Source organism: Peromyscus californicus, unplaced genomic scaffold (genome assembly GCF_007827085.1).
Source record: "Peromyscus californicus insignis strain IS unplaced genomic scaffold, ASM782708v3 Scaffold_11__1_contigs__length_118956290, whole genome shotgun sequence".
Lineage (NCBI taxonomy): Eukaryota > Metazoa > Chordata > Mammalia > Rodentia > Cricetidae > Peromyscus > Peromyscus californicus.
In genome coordinates this window covers 18,292,011-18,318,070 of record NW_026294402.1, presented here as the reverse complement: position 1 = coordinate 18,318,070, position 26,060 = coordinate 18,292,011, and the positions used below count along the sequence as shown (strand labels likewise).

General features: G+C 40.9%; 1 protein-coding gene across 5 annotated transcripts in view; it reads right to left on the bottom strand.

Annotated features, from left to right (window-relative positions):
- Positions 1-26,060, bottom strand: part of Bbs9 (Bardet-Biedl syndrome 9) — a 453,439-nt gene that overhangs the window by 303,128 nt on the left and 124,251 nt on the right. For all 5 annotated transcript variants that reach the window (XM_052754897.1, XM_052754886.1, XM_052754921.1 and 2 more), the window contains 2 exons: positions 19,687-19,870; positions 18,912-19,041 (listed from right to left, as the gene is read on the bottom strand). In XM_052754897.1, coding sequence (XP_052610857.1) covers positions 18,912-19,041; positions 19,687-19,870 — 314 coding nt within the window. The remainder of the gene's footprint in view (positions 1-18,911; positions 19,042-19,686; positions 19,871-26,060) is intronic.

The following is a 26,060-nucleotide window of genomic DNA, read 5'->3' as shown; positions in this document are numbered from 1 at the left end:
TCACTTTGCACCTTACAGTGCATCCCTCCCAGTATGTCCTGTGGCTCAATTTTATGTCTCTACAACAGTGGAGTTCACTGAAGAGATTCTCACTCTCAAACAAAGCTGATGCCCACTATGAAGGGAAGGGAGTTTCCAACAGGAGCGTGTTCCTCAGGTGCCCACCGAATCCTGCGGTGACTCACAGCAGGGCATCCGGCAGCCATAAGAATCTCATTTCTCTGTGTTCTCTTCCTCTGGCTTCTCCTGTAGGGCTGACATGCCAGAAAAGCAGTGTGCTCCCGCTCTTGTCAACAAACACTCCCACAAAGGCCTCCTCCATGTCAGAGACAGAACAGTATTTTCATTAAAATGTTCTTTTTCACTCAGGATTCTTGAAGATAATCAGGCCCAGAAAGACAAAAACTTTCCTTTAAAGGGTAAATGTCACTCTCTCAGTCTTGTCTTTCTTCTGTTGTTTGTAACAGAAGTCCTACGTGCTGAGAGTCAAGATACACTATTGAGTTCTATTTGGTTTCCTATCCTAAACAAACTGCCATTGAAGGTGCCAAACTAATTCTGAACAAACTTGCTTCAGGGCACCTGCAGGGGCCACGGGCCTTTAATCTTCACATACCAAGAGTGTTTATTCACCTCTGTTGGAAAGAGATGCCGGCCTGGGGTGTCAGAGGTTAGTCAGTGAAGGAAGAAAAAGGGAAGACTCTCTCAAGATAACAGAAGGAAGTAGTGACCCTGAGAGTGCTCTCCCAGGCAAGCTCCTGGAACTGCCAAGTGTGGGTCACAGGTCCAATTTCACTCAAAGCCCTTTTGCTCCCTCAGCTTCCCAACGTGCCAATGAAGCAACTTCAAGAATTTCCAAACTACAAACCAAACATGAGAGCATGTCAGCAGTCTGTGGATACAACTGTTTTCAACTAGATTAGGTATCCAGATGCGAATGTAAACAATGCACAAAGTACCTTTTAATGATCTGACCCACACAACATGGAACACTAAAGACTCAGAAGAACTACCACAACCAAGGGCTGCTGAGAAAGTTGCTACCAAGAGTCAGGAATGAATAAACGTATCAGTTCCTCTTATAAAATCTTAAGGCAGGGTCTTAATTTGAACCCAATTTGGCTGGGATTCAAATAGCAGGTGTGTTTCAAAATTGTGATCCCCTGCCTCCGTCTTGTGAGCGCTTCTGGGCTTGCAAGTGTACACCACCACACCCAGCTCCAGCTACATTTTCTGAGCATTTTTCATAGCACAGTGCTTCCTATCAATGGTTTCACAACTTATCTGCCTACCACAGCTAGGCTTTACATTCTCATGGCTTTCCTTGAATGACAGAATTGTCTAAAATTAAAATTGAAAGACATTCTACTCTAATGTAAACGGGAACACCACTTTCCCATAAACTAAAGTAAACAGACTTAGTAGCATACATGACATTTTCATGTAAGTATACAGATGTGCTTTGATCACATCCACTGCCTTCACTGTCCCTTCCCTTCCCAGTTGAAGGCTTGTTGACTAACTAACCATTTACCTACATAGTCTGTAGCATTGGGTGTCAATTTCAGAAATGTTTTCCAGAATTTTCGTCTTCTTTCCAATTCAGAAGTAAACGCTAAGAGTTATATATAAGTAATATAAAAGAATGCAAGGTCAGAAAAGGTAAAAATGACCTATTTTGTTTAAAAACTTCACTCTTCGTTTTACTTTTGTTTTGTTTTTGAAGCAGCGTCTCATTGCATAGGCCAATCTGTTTTAAGCTCAATATGTTCCTGGTCCTATCTCCTACCTCTGGGTCTATGCGCATGCACCATCACATCTGGCAAGGTCAATTTTACCCTAAACATCTTGGGCAGTCCAGTCTGTCTCTAACATTACAAGCAGATAAAACCAAATTCCTCTGAACTTGGGCCTCTTTGAATCTGATTTTAAATCTAACATCATTTGAGCACAAACTCTCAGACTGCCTGCCTTCAAGGTACTGACCAAAGTAGAAGACCACATTGGCCTCCCTCTGACAGTGAGCAACAGGTTCTACTCAGGAACACAGAGCAAAACAAACCAATCAGCAAGAAGACCATTTGCAACCAAGCACAAAGCATCATAGCTTGCTTTGGAGACTGTAGATTTACACAGATGAACACGAAAAGCAACTATTTGAATTTAGAAAATCAAATTTAGCTTCATGAATACAAATTCATTTTGTTTATCATGCTCAGACTTTTTATTATACCAGCATGGCTATGTATGCACAGAAGGATATAAATGGGATTTATTTAGTAAGAACATAACTCTAAGGTATCGAATAAAAAGACTGCCACCTTACAGCACTGGTATCCGGCAGCTACGAGTCAGTGTGAAGATGCCGACTGCTAAAAATGACTGCTTGTAATCAACAGGAGCCTACAACCAAGTCTTCTTGCCTCACTTTCCCATTCCCGAGCCACCAGGAAGGCCAAAGAACGTACACATATATACAAGTGAGCATACGGCCAATGGCCGATGACGATGGACAGACAGACTGATGATAGAAGTTTGTGTGGATGTCTGAGGGCAGTGAGGGGATGTTCTGTGGCTAATAAAAGTGAGCATTCTACATGAAAATCTATTTAAATGTAGCCTTACTGAAACTAACTGGTCAGATCTAAGTCAAACATTCTGATATAACATAGGATAAATTACGTATTAGTAGTTGCTTAGAAGAAAATATCCATTAAACTAACACTTACAGTGCTATGCTTCTCTGCTATCAAGTCATAGGTTCTAGGCCATTCTCAAAGTCAGAAAAGGTCTCCAAGACACTCTCACATAAAGGCAATGTAACCATGTGCCACATTGAGTGAAGCTACACACAGTAGTTCAGGGAAGATCTCCTTAGAGAGAAAAAAAGCTAAGTAAGGCCTTAAGAAGCAGAGCTTGATCTAAAAAATGGGTGTATGATGAACAGAACAAATAAATTCATCAATATATATGGAGCTGAGGATGTGACTCAGTAGTACAGGCCTGGCCTGGTATGTATGTAGCCAAGGGTTCAATCCCTAGCAGACATAAAAAAAAAAAAAAAAAAACCAGCTTAGGAACCTCTAAGCAGTCTACAGAACAGGACCTATTATTGACTAAATGAGACACAATATAACTCAAACAAATGAAGAAATGTGGAAGTAACATTCTATACTGATTTTCATCTATCCTAGAGGACATTTATTTAGTGTTGTTATAATTTTTTAATAATTATACTTTTGTCCCCAGGTGAAACTGTACAGCCCCAACAAAGAGCATTTCAATAGAAACAGTGGAAATTTTCATTGTAAGGCTTGAGGTTGCTCGGTGCCTAGAGAGCTATCTGTACAAACATTAGTCTGTGCTGGTTTATGTCCTCACTTACGAAAGTTAAAGCTCTTTCCAAAGGCAGGGAAATGGCTCAAGGGGGTAAGGCACTTGTCTCCAAGTCTGACAAGCTGAGTTCAATTCCCAGGACCTACACGGTAGAAGGACAGAACCAACTCCTCTTACCTGTACACACTTGCTATTACACACACACACACACACACACACACACACACACACACACACACACACGGCAGGGGACAGAAAGGATCTTTACTATATCAGTGAGTCTTCTACTTCTCTGTTGCATCATTAAACTCTGAAGTTTTCCCTCAAAAGCATCAGATATATTAAATAATGATGGCATTAGCTTTTTTGCTATCGCTCTGGTTTTCTCTTTCTGATAACTACATATTTCAAGTAGCCGTATTCTATTTATATAAGTTTGACAAAAACATAAAATACGTTCATAGAAAATATGGAAATAAGAGAAGTTTTAATGTGGTTCACAGGAAGTTAACCAAATCTACTTTTGTTAAAGTAGTATGAGAAATGTTTTACAGAAAAATATTGAGCCCATTACTATTGACATAAAGTCAATACCAGTAAGATGTAATTCTTTGAAATGAACAGCATCTAAAGTAACAATACAAGCATGTTTACTACCTGTGGTGGTTTGAAAAAAATGGCCCCCACAGACTCATAGGGAGTGTCGCTATTAGGAGGTGCGGCCTTGTTGGAGGAAGTGTGTCACTGGGGTTTAAGCTTTGAGGTCTCAGATGCTCAAGCCTGACCAGAGTATCACAGTCTCTTCCTGCTGCCTGCAGATCCAGATGTGGGACTTTCAGCTCCTTCTCCAGCACCAGTCTGCCTGCATGTTACCAGGCTTCCTGTCATGATGATAATGGACTAAACCTCTGAACTGTAAGCCAGTCCCCAATTAAATGTTTTCCTTTATAAGAGTTGTCACAGCCATGGTGTCTCTTCACAACAATAAAATCCTAACTAAGACACTACCATAGGAAATAGTAATTCTGCAGCTGAGAAATTCAGACAGTTGTGACCTTTATTAAATATGGAGTGTATATTCTCTAAGACATATTCACTAATGGCTAGAAGAATAAGATAGTAAAATGGACTAAAACACAAATGAATGTTCCACAAGTAAATCCCCATTATCCACAGAGAAAAGTTAGCTTTACTGACAGCACATTAAATCCCGATGAAATTAAGAAGCACAATTTTAACATAGTTCCACGCAACTACTTTCTAGTCCAAAAATATTTGAAGAATCAATCTAAATGCTCTTTGAATTTTCTAAGGACAAAATATACAGGGTCTAAAACAGAATGTCTTTTAGCTCAGTCCTGAGTCTTGGTTACATACCATACCTCCACTAATTTATCCACTCATTCAACCAACATTCTTGAATACCAACTTGCTGTAAAGCATGAAGAAACTGAGTAAGGGTCAGTCCTCTATGGTAAGAAGAAGTACCCATTCTATAAGCCAACTGCCTAGAAGAGCCTCAGAGAGAAATGGTAATACTCCCTCAAAGACTCAAAACAAGAGAGGCCCTAGAGACTACTACCATAGGATTCCATCCAGCTGTAGAAAGCACCTATATTAGGGCTTGGGATATGACTATACAGTAAAGCATTTGCTTAGCATGTGCAAGGTCTTGGGTTCAACCCCCAGGACTACTCAGATAAGAAAAATGCACAGTGCTATGGTGTGTGCTTATGCACAGAGCCCATGAAACACTATTACTCACATTAGCACACCTTTGTAAAATCAAATCTCACCCAACTCACAAGGATTCTATGAGCTACCAAATTCCTCCATGGTCTTGTATCATCTGATGATATCTAAGTATGAGTTGGATAATACAAATGGTTTTTATATGAGTTTCAGTAAACCTCAAAGCAATGCATTAATTCATTTTAGTAATTCAAAAGAGCCAGAGAGAAGGTTTGGTGGATAAAAGCACAAACTGTGCAAGCCAAAAACCCTGAGTTCAATCCCAGGAACCCATGGAAAAAGCCAGATATGGTGGCACACATCTGTAATTCCAGCAGGAACCCATGGAAAAAGCCAGATATGGTGGCACACATCTGTAATTCCAGCATTCCTACAGCAAAACAGGACAGGGAGATATGAGAATCAACCAGAAACTTCCTGGGCTAGGTATCTTGGAGTGTGCTATGCAGCAGAAGCAAGAGAGACCCTGCCTCAACAAGACAGAAGGCAAAACTGATTCTCAGAATACTGTCCCCTGACAACAGACATGCCATGGCATAAACCTATCCACATGTATGTGTGTGCATGCATACACACAAACACACACACACACACACACACACACACACACACACACACACACAAATACTTTTTAAAAGCTAAATTAAGATTTTTATTTAAAACAGATTTCCTAAATTTAAATGTGATATAACCTTGAAAATTAGTGTAAATTTTCATGAAATATTTACAAACTAGGAGAAAGATATTTATTCGAATGAAATAACGAAAGAACAGTCCAAAATAGTCTTGCTAATAGGAACATGCAACTATTGTTTGATTGTTCTAAAATTTATTAGAATGTAAAAGTAACCTGTGTAACAAAACTAACATTAAAAGATCAACTTTGAGACACTGTGGTGATGTTTTATTTGTGCTGAAATGTGGTGATATTTTATTTGTATGTTAATAAAATCAAGTTTGCCATAGAGATCAGGGAAATAGTGAGAGCCACCAGCTAACCTTAACTCACCACGCTGCCATAGCTTTCCAAGGGAGCTACTTCCTGTCTACCCAGGCTTTTATTGCCTTGCTGTTCTGCCCTCTCATTGGCTCTTAGCCAAGCTACCTCACTTCCTTGTCACTGCCTGCCTGTACAGGCCTCCAGGTCTCTATGGTACTGGGATTAAAGGCATGTGTCACCATGCTTGGCTGTTCCCTAGTGTGTCCTTGAACACACAGAGACCCTGCCTGCCAAGTGATCAGATTAAGGGCATGTGCTACCACTGCCTGACTTTTGTTTATGGCTGGCTGTGTCCTCTGATCTCCAGGCAAACTTTATTAACATACAAATAAAATATCACATTTCAGCACAAATAAAATATCACCACAAGGCACTAATTACAAAATAGAGAAAAGAGATTTAAAAGATTAATGCAAAAGTATTTTGATGGTTAAGATTAAGGAATTTACTATCAAAATTATGTGCTACCTGAGCTGAGGTGTAGCTTGATGGTACAGAGACTACAAGGATCTGTGGTCACTGTCACCACCACCACATGAATGAACACATAAAGACAAATTCTATGCCAGAAAACACAAATTTGACTTTACAAAAGCAGCTAAAACAGAAACCAATAAAATTTACAAGGTCTGCCATCATGTAGGTACAAGTAAATAAATATTTTATAATGATTCATATTATATTGTTTTATACTATATTTCAATGCAAAGATGGAGTGGGCACTGAACTGAAGTTATCAGAAATAACTAATACCTTCCTCTTTAAAGCAGTTCTTGGGCCAATCAGAGAGCTCAATAGGTAAATGTGCTTGCTGCCGGCTTGATAACCTGAGTTCTAACCTGAGGATGCCCGTGGTGAAGGAAAGAACCGACTCCCACAAGTTGTCCTCTGACCTCCACACATGCCCATACATGCTCTCACTCTGTACAGAAATAGTAAATAGATGTAATTAAGTAATTCTTGAGTAGAAAATAATAATATACATTTCTACTTCTGGCAAAGATATAATAAATTTTTTTTGGTGTTTTTGAGACAGGGTTTCTCCGTGTAGTTTTGGTGCCTATCCTGGATCTCGCTCTGTAGACCAGGCTGGCCCTGAACTCACAGAGATCCGCCTGGCTCTGCCTCTCGAGTGCTGGGATTAAAGGCATGCACCACCACCCGGCTAATAATCTATTTTTAAATGAAAGAAATGCACAGGCTAACTGGATCATTTATGAGCATATCCTTTACTTTTAAAGCAATTCAGATGAGAAAAGTAATTCATTTCAATGGCACATGAAAAAATCATGACAATTCTAAGTCATTAACTGGTCACACCACTGAAGCCTGAGACATCTGGCCTGATCTGTACACCATTCTGGGCGTCACTTCCAGTACATACAATACCACACACGAACACAAAAGCATGACGTTATTTTTAAAGCCTTACAATAGACTGTAACTTTGATTTGTGTGATTTTATTTCCATAAAACTGTGTAAGAAGTCCTAAATTTTGCCTTTTTACGTGGTGTTCAATACATTCATGTTCACAGTACTGTGGTGATGTCCTTCATACTAAAGATCGACAGATGGCTTGAGAGAAGAACAAAGCATTTCCTGCCATCTGGAAGCCTGCAAACTGACAAGTCCAGGAGGTGGCCTAATTCCACTCCTCCACTGCTCTCAGTGCTGTTATCTTTTAATTTCTCATACATGTCTGTCCTTTAAGTACCCTGGTATTGTTTCCATAGGAACACCACTGCTAACTCACACACAAGCCCATCCTGTATTCACACAGCATGAAAATAGGTAGTGCCTGGAAAAATAGAGGTTTTTTTTTTTTCCTAACAATAGCACTTAACAAATATATTCACTTGTTCCATCATTAACAAAGGTTTACAAAAACAAAGTACAAACTTTTCACATTCCTAAACATACAAAGTCATTGCAAAATTCTTTTCAAAATATAAATTGAATATAGGGCAAGACAGAATAGTTCTCCTTCAAAGAAGATGTTGAGTTAGTCATGGTCGTGCATACTTGTAATCCCAACACGGAGACATGAAGGTAAGAGAAGCTTGAGTTCAAGGCCATTATGGGCTGCAGAGCAGGAACCTATCTCCAAAAAGAAACAACATTAAACCACATATGGTGGGTCACACCTGCAATCCAGCACTTGGGAGGCTGATGCAATTTCAAGGCCAGCCCGGGCTGCACAGATTAAAGCCAGTCTAGGTTACATGCCGGTTACATGCCAAGACATCATCTCAAAAACAAACACAGGGGGACTGAGAGATGGCTCAATGGTTTAAGAGCACTGACGGCTCTTCCAGAGGACCCAGGTTCAGTTCTCAGTACCCACATCCACAAAGCATCTCACAACTGTCTGTAACTCCAGGATAAAATACCCTCACACAGACATACATGCAGGCACAACGTCAATCCGTGCAAAATTAAAATAATGTATATAATATTATATACATTTATTATGTATAACAGATATATAATAAAATAAACACAGAACAAAACAAAACTGTAAAGTTAATTATTACTTTAGGGGGCTAGAGAGATGGCTCAGCAGATAAGAATGCTTGCTGCTCATCCAGAGGACTCAAGTTTGCCACACCGCACCCACATTAGGCAGCTCACAACTGCCTGTAACTCCAGCTGTAGGGACTCCAGCGCCCTCTTCTGGCATCCATGGGCACATGCACAAATATAAACAGATATATCCACATAAACATGAATAAAAGTAAATCTTTTGAAAATTTTCAGCTGTTAATTAATATGATTTATACCTATTTATTTAAAATATAAGGAAAAGAGGGAACAAGGAGAGAGAAGTTTGCTGTTAGAAATTAATACAAATGAGAAAGGTAAAAATGTATCCAAAAGCAAAACATATTTATACTGTATTTTAACTACTAAACTATCAGAAATTTCCTGGGCTGTGGATTTTTAAATAACCTTATTCATAAAGGACTTTTTAATTTTCAGTCATATGTAGGCATGTGTGTCTGTGTGGGTACGTGCATGTTATGCAGGTGCCCATGGAGACTAGAGGTTTTGCTATCCCTGGAGCTGGAGCGACAGGCATTGTAAGCCACGTGGGTGCTGGAACCAAACTCAGGTCTTCTGTAAGAACGGTACAAACTTTTAACTAGAAAATGATCTCTGGACCTTAAAATAGCCTTATTTTAATGAACAGGATCATTGTATTTTCTTCTCTGTTAAAGCGGCCATACCACTGAGCACAGGCTGCCATTTTAGAATGTGTCTGTTGATGGCAGATTCCACGGAGTGTAGATGTCAATTAACCAAGACCTAAAGCCCTATTTTAACAGATAAGATGTCATTTACTTACAAACACCAAGCTCAAAGTATAAAGAGGACTTAAATAATAACAGTTTTCATATTATTAAAAATATTATTCAAGAATGATATATTTTATGTTTGAATCTCACTTTCAGTGAGATTAAAATATCCTATTCTTTTGAAGGGCAAAAATGCACCAACCATGGTTCTCACAAACCTCTTCTTTAGATGAGGTAGAGAATTACTCAACTGTTACACCATGCATATTAAACACTGTCTTACTGGATGAATGTGAGACTCTAAGGATGCAGTACTGTGGGGACACAGCAGTGACAAGCATCTCTGCATCTCAAGCTCTTCCTGCCAGTAAACACACAACGATCCTAACTTTTAAGTCATTCAACATTAGCCTACAGAGGAAGTTATATGTACACTCGTTTATTTTGTTAATAACTCAAATTTGTACCAAAGTTAGTTCTGAGATACAGGCCATGCAAGAATTAACAGTAAGAAAACTAAATCTAAGACAGTGAGACAGCCAAACAAGTGAAGGCCCTGCTGCCAAGCCTCACAACCTGGATCCACTCCCTACAACCCACATGGGGGAAGGACAGAACAGACTCCACATACAAGCCACGGTTTGCCCGCGCGTGCGCATGCGCAGTAAAAAAAAACTAACATCACACACACACACACACACACACACACACACACACACACACAACCCTCATTATTTTCCCTTTTATATTCTCCATTAAGCAGCTGACATTTCCCCCTCTGCGAAACAGAGATATATAGAAAAAAATAAATTCACATGAACTTTGAAAGCAGGTCAAATTCAAGTTACAGCAAGGGCCAAGTATTCCAAGAGAGGAGCAGCATAAACGTAGATGTAGTTCTCAGTCAGCATGTGTCCACAGGGAGTGACGGAGGTGATGTGGAAACGAGGAACAGCAGACAGGCATCTCCAGAGCAGAACTGGGCTTTAATCAGAACAGGAGGACCGCAGGCCCTGGGAGGAAGTGAGACTGTGCACGTGCTGTGGGGATCTCGGGGTTATTATAGGATGGGAAGCTGTGATCTGGGGAATGGAGGAGTCCATCTGTAGTAGGTGAATTCCCCTGCAGTCATCATGTGGTAGCTCCAAGTGTGGATCCCCTGGTCAGAAGCCTTCACAGGTATCATAGGTCAAGTGAACCCTCCTGTCCAGAGCTTCTTGGTCCACCTGGAGCTGTTAGGTTGTTAACCCTGAACCAAGCTGGTGCCAAAGCTCTCTAGAGATAAGGTGGTGAAACTTTCATAAAAAACAGATACCTTTCCTCAGCCCTTGAACTCCATTTCACAAGTCCCCCACCCCGCCCCACTCAGCCTACCCCTCCTATCCGCTGCAGCTTGGAGAACCAGCAACTAAAGCACTAGGGTGCTCTTCCTACCAACACGGAGTATTCCGTTGAGACTGGAGTTGCTTTCCTAAGAGACTCTGACAGACTCAATGGCAGTGTGACTAAGGAGGCTATTCCATGGGGATGCCTGGTAATAAGCAGAACTTAACAATTAAAATACTTAATTTGTAAAACAAAAGACTATGCACCCAACTAGCATCCTAAATACAATTCCTTATCCCTGGGCTATGCAGCCTTTTGAACATCTCACTCGGCAAGCAAATGAAGCAGAGTTACTATGGAACTAAACAAAACTCCAAGAGAAAGCTGGCTCTCTACTGGCTATTAGGTTCTTCCTGAAGATGGAGTAACGCCATGTTTTACACCAGAAAACCTGACAGAGAACATGATCCCTGCTTTAATAAGGAGAACTTGTTGAAGTTTGTAGCCGTAACTGACAAATAACAATAAATAAATAACTTCTTTGTATAATTACCTCAAGCCAAAGAACCACACAACAGTCTACGCAAAGCAACGCAACCAAATGGCAGGCCCTATATAAGGGATGGCTTGGGTGCTTAGCTACATGGACATTGCTAATATAATTTTTTTATTTATATCATTTCTTCTATATGAGTCCCAGTTTTTTCACACTTCAAATCGGGTTTTCCACTAAAAGGCCTTTCTAGTCATCCCTTCCTTTCACATAAAACAAATCAAAATTACTTTTAAGCCTTTATTCAGCACACAGCATGTTTGTCTGTGTACATAATTATTCAGTATGATAAGCAAATATAGAGAGTATACTAAATGGTGGGGGAATTATCCACCAACAAAATTACAAATGCAAAAGAAATGTGTAGAAGGAAACCATGGTGACGAGTTGTTGTAAGATTCAAAGACGAAAGAAACTGGAAAATCCAGAGAAGAAATGGAAAAACCCTCTAGCCCACACTACATCGATGGAAGCTAAGGATAAAAACATAAACACCAAGAGTTAAAGTGTATATTTAGGACAAAGCCTCAAAGAAAACCCCAAAGTTCTAGAAATTATTTTCAGGTCAAGGAGTGAGGTGCACTGACTGTAAAGCATGGTTCTGTGGCTGCAGGCTCTGCCTGGAAAGGCTCTCATCATGTCCAACCTCCCTCCAAATGCTTCCACATTTAGATATACTTGACATCTCTCAAGAGAATGATGTTACCAATACAAGATGATGATTATCTGCCACTTGGGAAACTGAGCACAGCAGAGGCAAGCCACTCAGCCAGGGTCTACTTCATACACAGAAGGAAGCAGTAAGAGCTGGGAATTTAAATATTCAGGATCCTGACTCTCCAGCCTGAATGCTTATTGCACATCCCTGTAAGATTAAACCATGCACACACACGTACACACACACACACACACACACACACACACACACGAGAGAGACAGAGAGACAGAGACAGAGACAGAGAGAGAGAGAGAGAGAGAGAGAGAGATCATTAAACTAGAAGAACAGCTAGGCACCCCATAAATCAGCCTTAATCCAGTACAAAAAGGAGGTGCAGGCTCAGAATCCAAGTAGAAGGAACAAGGGAGAACCAGGGCTGCCAAGTAGGTGGTGGGGGAGGGGGAACAGAGTGTGTCGGTTTCTGAGCAAAACGCTGTTATTAGGGATAATTACACGCACTTGATCCGAATCCAGTGTTTCACACTCACTGGAAAAGCTACAGTAAAGGAGCAGTGAATTCCTCTACACATAAACACATTCATCCAAGAAAGTCTCTAACAGATAGGTTCACTCTTCGATGTAATAAAAAGCAGAAGTTATTTCGGTGTTTATAATTTTAACAATAATGGCCTTCTTATACGATTTTTTTGATATTAAAATTACTTCACTTGCCCCCTCCCTCCCCTTCCACCCCTCCCATGCACCCTGCTTGCTGTCCTAACCCTGGGCTCTTTTCTTCCTTTCTTGTCCACCTGACTTCCACAGTGGCCGCCCCGGTCTCCACCCCCAGTCCCCTCCAGCATTTGTCTGTTGTCTTGTCAGTTTTGCCATTCTGACTGGGGTAAGGTGAAATCTCCAAGTTGTTTTGATTTGCATTTCCCTGATTGCTAGGGACAACAAACATTCTGTCAGATATTTCTAAGCCACATTTATTTCTTCCTTTGAGAACTCTGTCCGGACCCCAAGCCCATTTTTGAAATGGGTCATTCATTTTTTGACTCTTTGTTTTCTGAGTCCTTTATATATTCTGGGTATTGATTCTCTGTCGGAAGAATACCTGGCAAAGACTCTCTCCCACTCTGGGCTTTCTCTTGATTAATTGTTTCTTTAGCCGTGCAGAAGCTTTGCAGGTCTATGAGGGAGGTCTCATTTGCTGGCCTCGATCCATGGGCCTTTCCTGCACCTGTATCCTGTAGGTCCTGCCTGTTTACTTCTAGCAGTTTCCGTGTGTCATGGTTCACATTCAGGTCTGTGACACATTTGGAGTTAGTTCTGTGCAGGGGATAGACAGGGTCTAATTTCATTCCTTGACCTGTGGATATCAGTTTTCCCAGCACCATTTGTGGAAGACTCTTTCTGTTCTCCAGTGTGTGCTTTGGTATCTTCGTCAAATATCAGACAGCTGAAGTTCTACGAATTCATGCTTGGATCTTGGATTGTGTTCCATTTGTCTACATGTCTGTTTTTATGCCAGTACCATAAGCATGTTATGCTAAGTTATTAAAAATTATTTTTAAATTCTGATAAAACTACAATGAGAACTTTCAATAATGGAAAGCAAAAAAGGGAGCTGTTTTGATGTGGCTACATTGGCAAGAGAGACAAAGAGATCCACAAGAGGCCTCAAGTGAGATTAAGGTTCAAGCAGAAGGCTTGATTGGAATCTCTAAGCAGTCCCAGCACACATCACTGCCTCTAAGGTGGCCTGACAAGTGGTTAGGGCTGTGAAATCTCGAGCCTGGAGACAGGTTCTCCCAACATGAAATTCCTGGGGAATTCCCATATCTCTGGGGTCCCTTCTGTGGATAGTCTGGTACTCTAGACTGAGAGACAAAAAAAAGTCTCTTTAGAATATCTTCATTTCTGCCTGGGCTATTACAATTCTCCACACTGTTTAAGACCTCCACCTTGGGGAATGAAATATTCTGAAACAATTACAACAAACAAAATGCTAGTAGAGACCAAGGTCAGAACATTGGTGCTGGACAGCCATGCATACTTTTGGATACTTGGGAAATTGTCCTCCTGAAAGTTTTTCTGTGTCCCAGCCTGCCGGCGGTTGGGACAAATCTCTCCCTCTCACGTCCCCTAAGTAAGCACACAGAGGCTTATATTAATTATAACTGCTTGGTCATTAGCTCAGGCTTATTACTGACTAGCTCTTACACTTAAATTAACCCATAACTTTTATTTTATTTAGCCACATGGCTTGGTACCTTTTCTCAGTTCTGCCTTGTCATCTTGCCTCCTCTGTGTCTGGCTGGCGACTCCTGACTCTGCTCTTCCTCTTCCCAGCATTCCTTTAGTCTGCTCTCTGAGATCAAGGTTCACGTTAAGATTGTCCTCTAGGTACTGGCTCCCGAAACTAACTTATACCTATCTAAAATGGAACCTATCAGCCTTCAGAGAACTCTTGCCTCTGTAAAGGTTTCATTGTGTAAGAACAGCTTCTGGCATAGGAGCATGAACAACATTTTTGAGATGCTCGTGTGTCACCCACAAAGCAAGCAGAATGGATGACCTCAGCCACTTCTATACATCAACTGCTTGAACTGAGCCAAAAGGGTTATTGTCCTAAATCCCTGACATCTGTGACTTATTCCCTACCACTAATGTGGTATCAAACCAAACCAACCAGGATGAATCATTTCCTGGTGTGGCAGTTTGAATAAAAATGCCCCAAATAGGTTCATATAGTTGAATACTTGGACCCCAGTTGATGGAGCTATTCGGAAAGGATTAGGAGGTGTGGCCTTGTGGAAGGAAGTGTGTCACTGGGGGCAGACTCTGAGATTTAAAAAACCCATGCTATTCCCTGTTGTGGAGTATTATTTTAACTGGGCAAAGATGTGTTACATTTGTTTATGCTTCATTTGTTTAATTATGTAAAGATATGTTGCTGTAGCACCTTGCCTGCCTAAGGCACCTGATTGGTCTAATAAACAGCTGAACAGGAGAGAGACAGGCAGGACTGCCAGCCAGAGCGAATAAATAGGAGAGAGAAGAGAGAAAAAGAGAATGAAAGAGAAGAGAGGACAGAATGAGGGAGATCCCTGGGCCCAGCCAGGCAGCCACCAGCCAGCAGATACAAGAAGCAGTGAAAGTAAGATATACAGAAAGAAGGCAAAAAGCCCCGAGGCAAAAGGTAGATAAAAAGAAACTGGTTAATTTAAGTTAAAAGACCTAGCCAGAAACGAGCCTAAGCGAGGCCAAGCATTCAAAACTAATAATAAGTCTCCGTGTCATGATTGGGGAGCTGGTTGGTGGCCCAAAAGAAAAAGCCTGCTACATGTCCCAGTTAACTGTCTTGTCCTGACTCACACTTGTGGATCAAGATGTAAATCTCAGCAACTGTCCCCAGCACATACCTACAGGCCTGCCTGCAAGGTCTCAGCAACTGTTCCCAGCACATACCTACAGGCCTGCCTGCAAGGTCTCAGCAACTGTTCCCAGCATATGCCTACAGGCCTGCCTGCAAGGTCTCAGCAACTGTTCCCAGCATACGCCTACAGGCCTGCCTGCAGCCATGTCCCTGCCATGATGGTCACGGGCTCTAACCTTCTGAAACTATAAACCCCAGATATATGCTCTCTTTTATCAGTTGCCTTGGTCATGGTGTCTCATTACAGTGATAGAAAAGTGACTAAAATGCCCGTCATCATGGGCCAGTAGAGAATGAATCAGCAAAAGGTTCATGAACAATGCATCCGGATAACATGGTTCAGACAAGGCAGGAAGATGACAGACCTCAAACAGAGGCATCTGGGCATGGCAGTGCTTGCCTGTAATCCCAGCACCTGGGAAGCTGAGACCGGAGAATGTGAAGTGTGACACCAGCCTACACTTCATCACCAAGGCCTGCCTCACACCAGCAAGAGGGAGTTGCTTGTGCCAGCCCTTCCCAGAATAACTAAAAGCCATGAAATTCTTGCAGGCATAATCTAGTTTTATCCTTTAAAGATATATATACATTTTTTTTAAATCTCCAACTGCATGAATAGAATTTATGTGTAAATTATGAAAATACTAGTGGCAACATTTTCATTTTGTTACTTAGAATTATGATTGTAGCTGAAGAGCTTTCCAGGTCCCGCCAAGCCCCGGCAGTCCCTTAGCCCACTTATAAAATAAACACACAGACTCTTACATTATTTAAACTACTTGGCCATTAGCTCAGGCCTATCGTTGTCAAGCTCTTACTCTTATATCCAACCCATTTCTATTAATCTACACTTTGCCACGTGGTCGTGGCTTACCGGTACCTTACATCTTCCTTGTCCTGGCGGTGGCTGCAGTCTCCCCTTCTCTCCTCCTGTTCCCTCAATTCTCCTCTCTGTTAGTCCCGCCCATACTTCCTGCCTGGCTACTGGCCAATCAGTGTTTTATTTAATAACCAATCAGAGCAACACATTTGCCATACAGAATATCCCACAGCATATGATCTTTAAAAAACTACAAGAAATACAGGCTTTTTTCGGAAGTATAGGTACTTAAAATATATGCATTTCCTAGAGAAAGGTAACTTTTGAAAGTCTTATATATAATGTAAACGACTATTTCAACAAAATACTATCAACAGCCTCTCTTCCCACCAAACTCCCATATATATATGACTTTTTTAGTAAGTAAAGATACTGGCTCCTAGCCTGGTATATAGCTCAGAGGCAGAAAAACTGCCTAATATATTCAAGGCTCTAGGTTTAATCTCTAAAATCACAAAAAATAAATAAATAAAATATTAAAGTTAAAATAGAATTACATCCCCCTCCCTTCCTGGAGAACCAAGGTGGGCCACAAACCCACCATGGGACATCTGTCTTTTTGCACCTAGTGGTCACTTATGGAACCCAAGAGAACAGCTCGTGGATGAATGTATGGACTGCTATAAGAATTACTCTCCAGGAAGAGAAATGGCCAGCACTTCCCTGATGGCAAGATGGTTTTCCAGTTCTAAATTCTTCTAACTAAATTTGATGTAAAATGTCTGGTGAGTCTGATTGGATGAAATTTTTTTAAAAAAAATCTGGTGGACACTGCAAAAACCAATTTCAAATAGTTTATTACTTGGATACTAAAAAAAAAAAAAAAAACCAACAACCTATAATTCCTGTTAAATGCACAGCAATGAGAAATAAATGATGGCCCTTTCTCGTAAAATACAAGGAAGCAGCATCTATCTGAGACTTGATTATATTTATTTAAAAGTATGAACATGGAAGGAGCTGTAAACTTTGTCAATGATATTCTAATTTTAAAAAGGAATATTTTTTTAACACAATATGCACTCAATGAACACAACTCCCCTGTGGACATGCGTGCAGCAAACTATGAAGGATTCAATCATGTTTCAAGTTCCAGAATGTAGGTAGCACCTGTGTCAACCTATTGAAGTATCAAAGGTAAATATCTCCAGTGAGCCAGTGTGGTGGCCCATGTAATTAATCTTAGTACTCAGGAGGCAGGGGCATGTGGGTGTCTGTGAGTTCCAGAGAGCCTCAGAACCAGTAAAATGATCTGAAGATGGTAATAAAAACATTCCTCCTGTAGCTGAAGACATGACTAAACTCTGTAGAGGACCAGATTTAGGAGTCCTGCATCCTACTCAAGGAGAGAAGCAGCTTTAAAAATGAATGAATAGATAGATAGATAGATAGATAGATAGATACATACATACATACATACATACATACATACATACATAGATGCATAGATACATAGATACACAGATACATACATACATACATACATACATAGATGCATAGATACATAGATACACAGATACATACATAGATACATACATAGATACATACATAGATGCATAGATACACATATACATAGAAGTGTTTTGGGGGCTAGAGAGATGGCTCAGCAGTTAAGAGCACTGCTTCTCATTGGAGAACCTGGGTTTGATCCTTAGCACCCACATGGTGGCTCACAACCATCAGTAACTCCAGTTCCAGGGGATCCAACACCCTTTTCTAGCCTCCTTGGGTACCAGGCACACACATGATACAGACACACATGGAGGCAAAAGACCCATACACATAAAATGATACAAATATTCAGTGTATTCAAGACACAGACTTCAGTTTAGGAATGTACATGCTATAGCTTAGTCATTAATACAACTGTGAGTGCCCCTCATTGTATCCAACAGTAAACATCCAGTTCCTCATTTGGGGAAGAAATCATCCTGACTGGACACTACAGGTATCAATGGAAACTTCCGCAATAAATATTCTAACGAGCAAAATGAAAGGGATCTGAGTCTCCGTGGAGACTTTAGAGAAGTTGTTTCTAGGCTTCAGTTTAGCTCCTCAGTCCTGATACACGAGCTGAACTGCTCAAGAACAGTTCAGGAGTTCAACTCTTACACTAACAACCTTTCGAGGCTACTCACTGGCAAACTGTGTCATGAGTTTAATACTGATATTAATTTTATTTTTCTTTCATTTCAAGTGCAAAATTGCCCTACACTCTGAACTGTTTAAGCACGTGAACATAGGCAACTCAGCATCACCTAATATAAGCAAGTCTGAAGCAAGTTTTGAATTACAAGTGAGTGTGGCTCTCTGTTTTCACATTAAAGAAAATAATCCACCAGGAAAAGTATCTCCCTGTTCTCTTCAACACTATTCACCTTTAATTCTAAAGGAGTAACTTCTTAGAAATAGTAAGTGAAAATAATTAATGGTGCTAATTAAGGAATTTTTATATATTTTTCCAAGAAAAAAAAATTCTACTATTAACAGTCACACTACAACACTTCAGTGAAACCACAAAATTTCTACAGAACTCCTTGACTAAGGTATTTAATAAGAGCCAGGTGCAGAGGCTGAGGCAAAAGTGCCGTGAGTTCAAAGCCAGCCAGGGCTAGAAAGTGAGACTAAACAAAAATCCTTTCATAAAAGTTAAATGGAACCACTTACTGCAGACAGCCCACCCTGACTGCCACAGGAACATGGGGGAGCTGTGTGGCCCACTTCAGCGTCACATCCTGGTAAATGTGCAGCATGTGATTATGGTTTCCAATCAGGGTATTTATTGTGCCTTCAGAAACTGCAGGGTGAAGACACAGAAAGAAGATAGTAACGAAAAGGCCATTCAAAATGGTACACAGCTGTCTCTTTCAGGAAATTTATCACACGCTAATTGTAATATCTTGATTTTAACACATAAAGATTTTAGGTGATAAGAAATTAGCTTTCAATTTCAAGAAACCAAGAGCAAAAAAGAAACAAATCATTTTACAGACAGGAAGTATGGATATCAGCCAAGGTGTTCACATTTCATCCGGAAGGTATGAATTTTATTAACATATCACACATCTAAACTAATGATTGACAGGCATGCACTGTAAGTCATTCTACTACACAGCATTGCTCTGCTTATAAAAGAGTGATATTCTCACGGAAGGATTCTTGAACAGTCACATTATGGAAAGCATTAATGAGCTGGAAGCCAGTCTACAAGTGATCTTACAGAGTCCAAGGCTGGCAAAACCACGTGTGCTTTATATCAAATGTCTACTAAAACGATCAAAGTTAAAGGTTCCATTATATATTCAGTAAAAAACCCTTTTCCTAGATGTTTAAAATATGTGTCTGAGTGTGGCTTTTTCTGATGTGTGTATGCATGCTGATATATGTGTATATATGTGATACGTGAGATACGGCAAGGATAACAGAAAACCTTTGTACCCACCTGAGCAGTATGGGAGAAAACAGCTGGGGCTACAATCAAGCTTCTTCATGAATCGAATCTGCCCATTATCCTTCAGGCAAAAAAAGTTTCTCTCACCAAGAACAAAAACAGAAGATGCAGACTGGTTAAAAGGGATGATACAAATATCAAGAGCTTGTTCTCCAATATTCAGAGTCCAGTCCACCTGAAAAGCAAAATCGACCGTGATGTAGACGGTCCGTCACTTTCACATCACTGTAAATAAAGAAACTGCTCTATAGCAAACCAAGATGTCTACTTTCCTGGGTTGGTTTTGGGGCTGGCTTGCCTACCATCACTGGAGCTAGTGTTTGTAGGTTTTAGCCTGTCTCTTAGCAGACAATATTGGTACTCAGTGATTCCAGAGCACTCATCAGGAAAGCTACGTGCAGTGCTGGGAAGAGCTTCAGGAGCAGGGGAATAGTGGTCACAGTAACGGACTGTACACACGGAAGGCTGGACAAAGTCTGAATGCTCTCCACGGAGAAATGACGGTGGCTAGAGAGATGGCTCAGCAGTTAAGAGCACATGCTCCTCACAGGGACTCACAACCGTCACACTCTACTTACAGGGGATCTGATGGCCTCTTCAGACCTCCACAGGCACACATGTGGTATACAGACGTACATTCAGACAAACTCTCCATGCATATAAAATAAAAGTAAATAAATCTTTTTTTAAAAAAATGATAGATTTTTGGAGAAGTTTGGTTTGTTAGACCTGATTTAAATATTAAACAATGTATACACAAATCAAAACATCACATGACACTCCATGTACACGTATAATGTTCATGTTTTTATGTATCAGTTTAAAAACAAACTTAATCTTTTAAAGCTACCATGTTTACCATGCAAATCAATAAATCATACTCAATAAAACCCACAGCTAACATTGTTAGGAAAAATGTCTTGCAACAAAGACGACTCTAAAATGCATCCACATGCAGTCCTCCACGGAGCCCTCATCAAGTGATGACAGGACAGACAAACTGACTCCTCTCCACTAAGAACTACCCAAAGAGAAGTCTACTGCCACGGAGCATGCTCAATAGTTAGGCAATGCTTCTTACCATAATGAAAGGAAAAACATAAAGTACACATGCAGAAAGTGTTTAGAATTCAGCAAGAGTTAGTGTAAGGATATAAGTAAGGATAGCTTCACAAAAAGACAAAAACTGCACCAAGAAGAAATGAGCAGCCTCAGTTAGTGTCTAATAACAAACAGTAGTAACATGTAAAAAGGAAATAAGCTCAACCATGGTGGGCCATGCCTGCAATCCCAGCGTTCAGAAGGACTGAGAGTTTAAGGCCAGGTGCTATGTGTCTGGGGGAGAAAAGTCATTAGTAGGCCCCATCAGCTACAATATAACAACGTGCCTGCCAAAACGTGCTCACCACAGCAATTGTGGTATGGCATTATGGGGGCAACAAATCACTTCTGACTGTATTTAGGGATTGCTCCTCAGGAGTGAACTCGTGTCTTTTCCATAAACCTGGCCAAGAGCTGGAGAGGTCACTGACCCTAGGGGAAAACCTACTGCTGTCCTTTCTTCAAAATGGACATGGAATCAAACTGCCTTCTTAACGCTATGTTTATACCCACTGATTAGTCCTGCTCTCAGCCTCCAACAGGGAAGCATTTTGCAGTCGGTGATGATTAAGACAGAGACCCAAAACAGGTCAGAGTGTGGGGAATGAGTGACTCTGGGATGCTGGCCTTAAACAGGACATCTGTGTTACCCCTCCAAGGCTAAAGAAATCCTGGGGAAGGGGGCTTGGGAAGAATATAAGAACCAGATGCTGGGGAGGAACGGCATGAAAAGTGCCTTCTGGACCTGACAGGGCCATTGCACTCTTGAACTCACTGGCTATGCTTGCCTGCACGAGAGTGACATCAGATTAGACATGTCACCCTCTTACCATGCTTGAATAAAGAGCTCTCAAGGTCCCGCTCTCAGTGCAGAACTTCGGCAGTTAGTGAGTGCTATGGGACAGGGTTCATTTTCTTCCGTGGTGTAGACTCTGGTAAGTTACCCCTACTTCAGTGAACCCCCACTCATGTTCATACAAGCTACGACAGTGAAAATGGTCCCCCAGGCTCATGAAGAGGGGCACCGTGAGGAGGGGTGGCCTTGTTGGAGGAAGTGTGTCACTGGGGGTGGGCTTTGAGGTCTCAGATGCTCAGGCCAGACTCAGTGTCTCTCTCTCTTCCTGTTGCCTGATGACCCAGATGTAGAACTCTCAGCTCCCTCTCCAGCACCATGTCTGCTGCATTCAGCCATGTCCCACCATGATGATAATGGACCAAACCTCTGAACTGTAAGCCAGCCCCAATTACATGTGTTCCTTTATAAGAGTTGCCATGGTCATGGTGTCTCTTCACAGCAACAGAAACCTGACTAAGACATAAGCAAACCCAATTACCTCAGGAGGTTCAAATAAGACTTTAAGGTGCTCAAGTAAGAGAAGCCCTGTCGGGAAGAAAGTGTTCCAGTGAGGGGATGGGAGGGTAGTGGGGGTTATTCAAATGCCCCAAACCAGGCTGGAGAGATGGCTCAGCAGTTAAGAGCTCTGGCTGTTCTTCCAGAGGACCTGGATTCAATTCCCAATACCCACATGGCAGTTCACATCTGTCTGTAACTCCAGTTCCAGAGGATCTGACACCCTCACACAGACATGCATGCAGACAAAACACCAATGCATATAAAATAAAAATAATAAATAAATAATTTTTTAAATGCCAAAACCTAGAATATACATGTATGGAATTGTTAAAAAATAAAAAAATTAAAGAGTTTAAGTCTAATCTTGGGTATGTTAGATAGTAAGTTTAAGGTCAGCCTAGGCTACACTAGACCCTTTCTCAAAAAAAAAAAAAAACAACCAAACAAAAATAAAACCTAAGGGTGGGTGAAGAAAGAATAGATCTAAAGAATTTGAAGAGTCACTTTAAATTTATAGGAACAATAGAAAAGGAGAGCATCTCACCTGAAATAACCACAAAATGCACAGAACACATAAAACAATGGCTTGTAAGATAATAAGGAAAATGATGTCTTACACTCCAAAAACAACTATAGTGGGTGATATGTCCCCTGCAGCCTCACAAGAGATCTCTCAGACCAGGGTGCAGGGAAGAAGAATCCAGACAGAGCCCGGCAGACATACCGAACTGAGGAGATGAATTCAGAGTCCAGAGAAACTAAAGCAGTTAGAGTTCACAACACATCCAATGAGGAGACCAACCCTGGGAGACCTATGCAAAGTTTACCTCAAATGTCCACCTGAGAATGCATCAGCACATTCACAGAAAGAAACGAGGGAAGGCCAGGGAAGCCACCCCCCGGATTCCAGGTAACAGTGCCCGACATCCACACAGGACTGAATCTATGCTCAAAAGCTCATGGCCCCGGGGCACTGGCAGGGCACGCAGAAGGATCTGGTCTCAGGAGTGGGGAAATTTAGCTGTACAATAAGTAGTTTTGTTCCACCTAATAAATCTTTAAAACAATGCTCAAAAAGGTCAAACTGTTTTCAAACAACTGTGTTCCAGGACTAAGCTTAGCCTGTAATAATTCAAAAATATCTAAAATGCAACAAAATAAAATTGACTATATCTGACATCTAATAATAACTTTTAAATTACCAATCATGCAAATAAAACCAAGCAGGAAATGTGATTTACAAAGAAGAGAAATAAATCAACTGAAACTAACTCAAAACTGATACAGATGTTAAGAATTAGAAAACCAAGATAATAAGTATTATAACTATTTCATATCTTCAAAAAGTTATATAGAGATATTGGAGATACAAACATTCAAACTGAATTTACAGAAATGAAATCTATACCAAATGGATTTCATTCCACTAGAAAAAAGTTATTAGTGGTCTTAATTACAGCAATAAAAATTATTCCAAGAGAAAGAGCAAGAATAAATGACTTTTTAATGGGAAATGAAATCGTTGGATGGCAAAAAGCTGTATGAGGCCCAAGACGCAATCTTTGCCATTGCAAGATTAATTAATCAACTGAACAAAATGAAAAGAAAAATCTGTAAGTCATGGGACAGTCTTGAGTAAGTTAAGTATATGTATAATTAGAGTAGTCCATAGAAAGGAGATACACACACACACACACACACACACACACACACACACACACACACACAAATATCTAAAGAATCGACTGGCCCAATTTCTTTAGTTTTATGAAAACTCTAAACTCACAGATGCAGGAAGCTCAGCAAGTACTAAACTTGAAAGACATAGACGGGGGAGAAGGAGGGAGAAAGACGTCAGAATCCCAACTGCTCAAAATAAGTGCTAAGGAAAAAAAAAAACTAAAAATTAGCCCAAGGAAAACTCGTATAAACAGGGAAATATAATGTACAAAAATTTCACATTAAAGAGATGTTTTTCTGGGTCAGCAAAATGGCTCAGGGGAGAAAGAAGCTTGCTGCCAAGCATGAAGATCTGTAATCAATTCCCAGAACATGATAGAAAGAGAGAACCAACTCAGCAAGCTGTCCACTGGCAGATACACAAACACACACGTGTGCATGCGCACATACATACACACACACACACAGAGACACACATAAACACACACAGGCACACATGGGTCTGGCCACACACAAACACAGTAAATACAAAATAAATGAATGTGTAAAATCTATTTTTTTAAAGAGGTGGCTTTTACAAAACATAACAGTAAGGCGAGAACATGCGGTGGAGGAGGGGCTGATAGGAGTGGGTGGTGAGGAGACGGAAGGATAACTGTGACCAGAACATATGCACATGTGTGAAACCGACAAGGAACACGTCAGTTTCAAAAGCTATTTTCGTACTACTATCCTGCTAAAGGAATACAGCGATAAAATGGCTCCTAATGCCATTCTGCTGTACTCAGAGATCAGTGTCTTGTTCGGCCATCACCAGAGAAGCTTCCTCCTGCAGCAGATGGGAACAAACACAGAGACCCACAGCTGGCCAATGTGCAGAGGGAGAGACCTTGGAACACTCCGTCCTAAAGGGGATGTCTCCATCAAGCCGCCCCTCAGGGCTCAGGGAACACACGGAAGAGGAGGAGGAGACCTGGGAGACACAGCAGGGCTGGCAGCATGCATGGGGCCTGCATGGGCCTGAGCCAGATGGGGTCCCAGTACGTCCCTAACCCAGAGGCTATTTCCAGTGGATGAACTGCGGAACAGGAAAAAATCAGTTCTTCCGTGGAGTTTCACTGGGTGTAGAAACCAGGAGGCCAGGCTCCGCGCCCAGCAGTAGATGGACAACAGAAAACAAACTCAATGGCATTTCTGGAGGTATGTTTTATCTCATATTGCTCTGTCCGAGCCTTATTTTTTTTCCCACTTTACAGATATTTTATTTATACATTATAGTTTCCCATTTTGTTTTTATGGTTTTCTTGTGTTGTTACAATGGCTTTTTGCTGTGGGATGGTCTGTATGTCAAATGTGTTGCTGATTGGTCAATAAATAAATCACTGATTGGCCCATGGCCAGGCAGGAAGTATAGGCGGGACAAGGAGGAGAATAGAGCTGGGAAGTGGAAGGCTGAGTCAGAGAGACACTGTCAGCCAGACACTGCCATGATGACAAACAGCATGTGAAGATGCGGGTGGGACTGGCGGGTGGCAGAGATTTATCCTGACTGTGGGCCAGGCAGGAAAACTCTAGCTACAGCTTTTTTCTGTTCCTTTGTTCTGTCCTATTGATTTTCTCTTATTTTATTTATTTACTATTATTATTACTTATTATTATTATTATTATTATTATTATTATTATTATTATTATTATTATTGGATACCTGTTTGTTTTCTAATAAGACAGATAAAGGGGTGGATTTGGGTGGGTGGGGAAGTGGGAGGATCTGGGAGGAGTAGGGGGAGGAGAAGACATAATCAGAATACATTGTATGAAAAATCTATTTTCAATTAAAAAGTGAAAGAAATATTTGCTTCATCTTGATTTAACTTAGGTTGGTCATATGCATCTATAAATTCACCTGTTTTTATTTTAATTTCACATATGTGTACTGTATGTATATCCTTTCACTACCCCCCAACTCTTCCTTCCAACCCCTCCCGTAAGCTATATATACTCCTGCTCCCTTTCAAAGTCCTGGTGTGTGTGTGTGTGTGTGTGTGTGTGTGTGTGTGTGAGAATGTGTCTGTGTAAATGTGTAAGTGTGTGCATATGTGTATGTATGTGTGTATAAATATACACATACAACCTGTTGAGTCAGTTTGATACTGACCTACTATGTATGTTGCTGTGGAATGTCATTCTAAGCCTCTGTGTGTTTACTTGGGTCTGAGTGGCTGCAGGACCA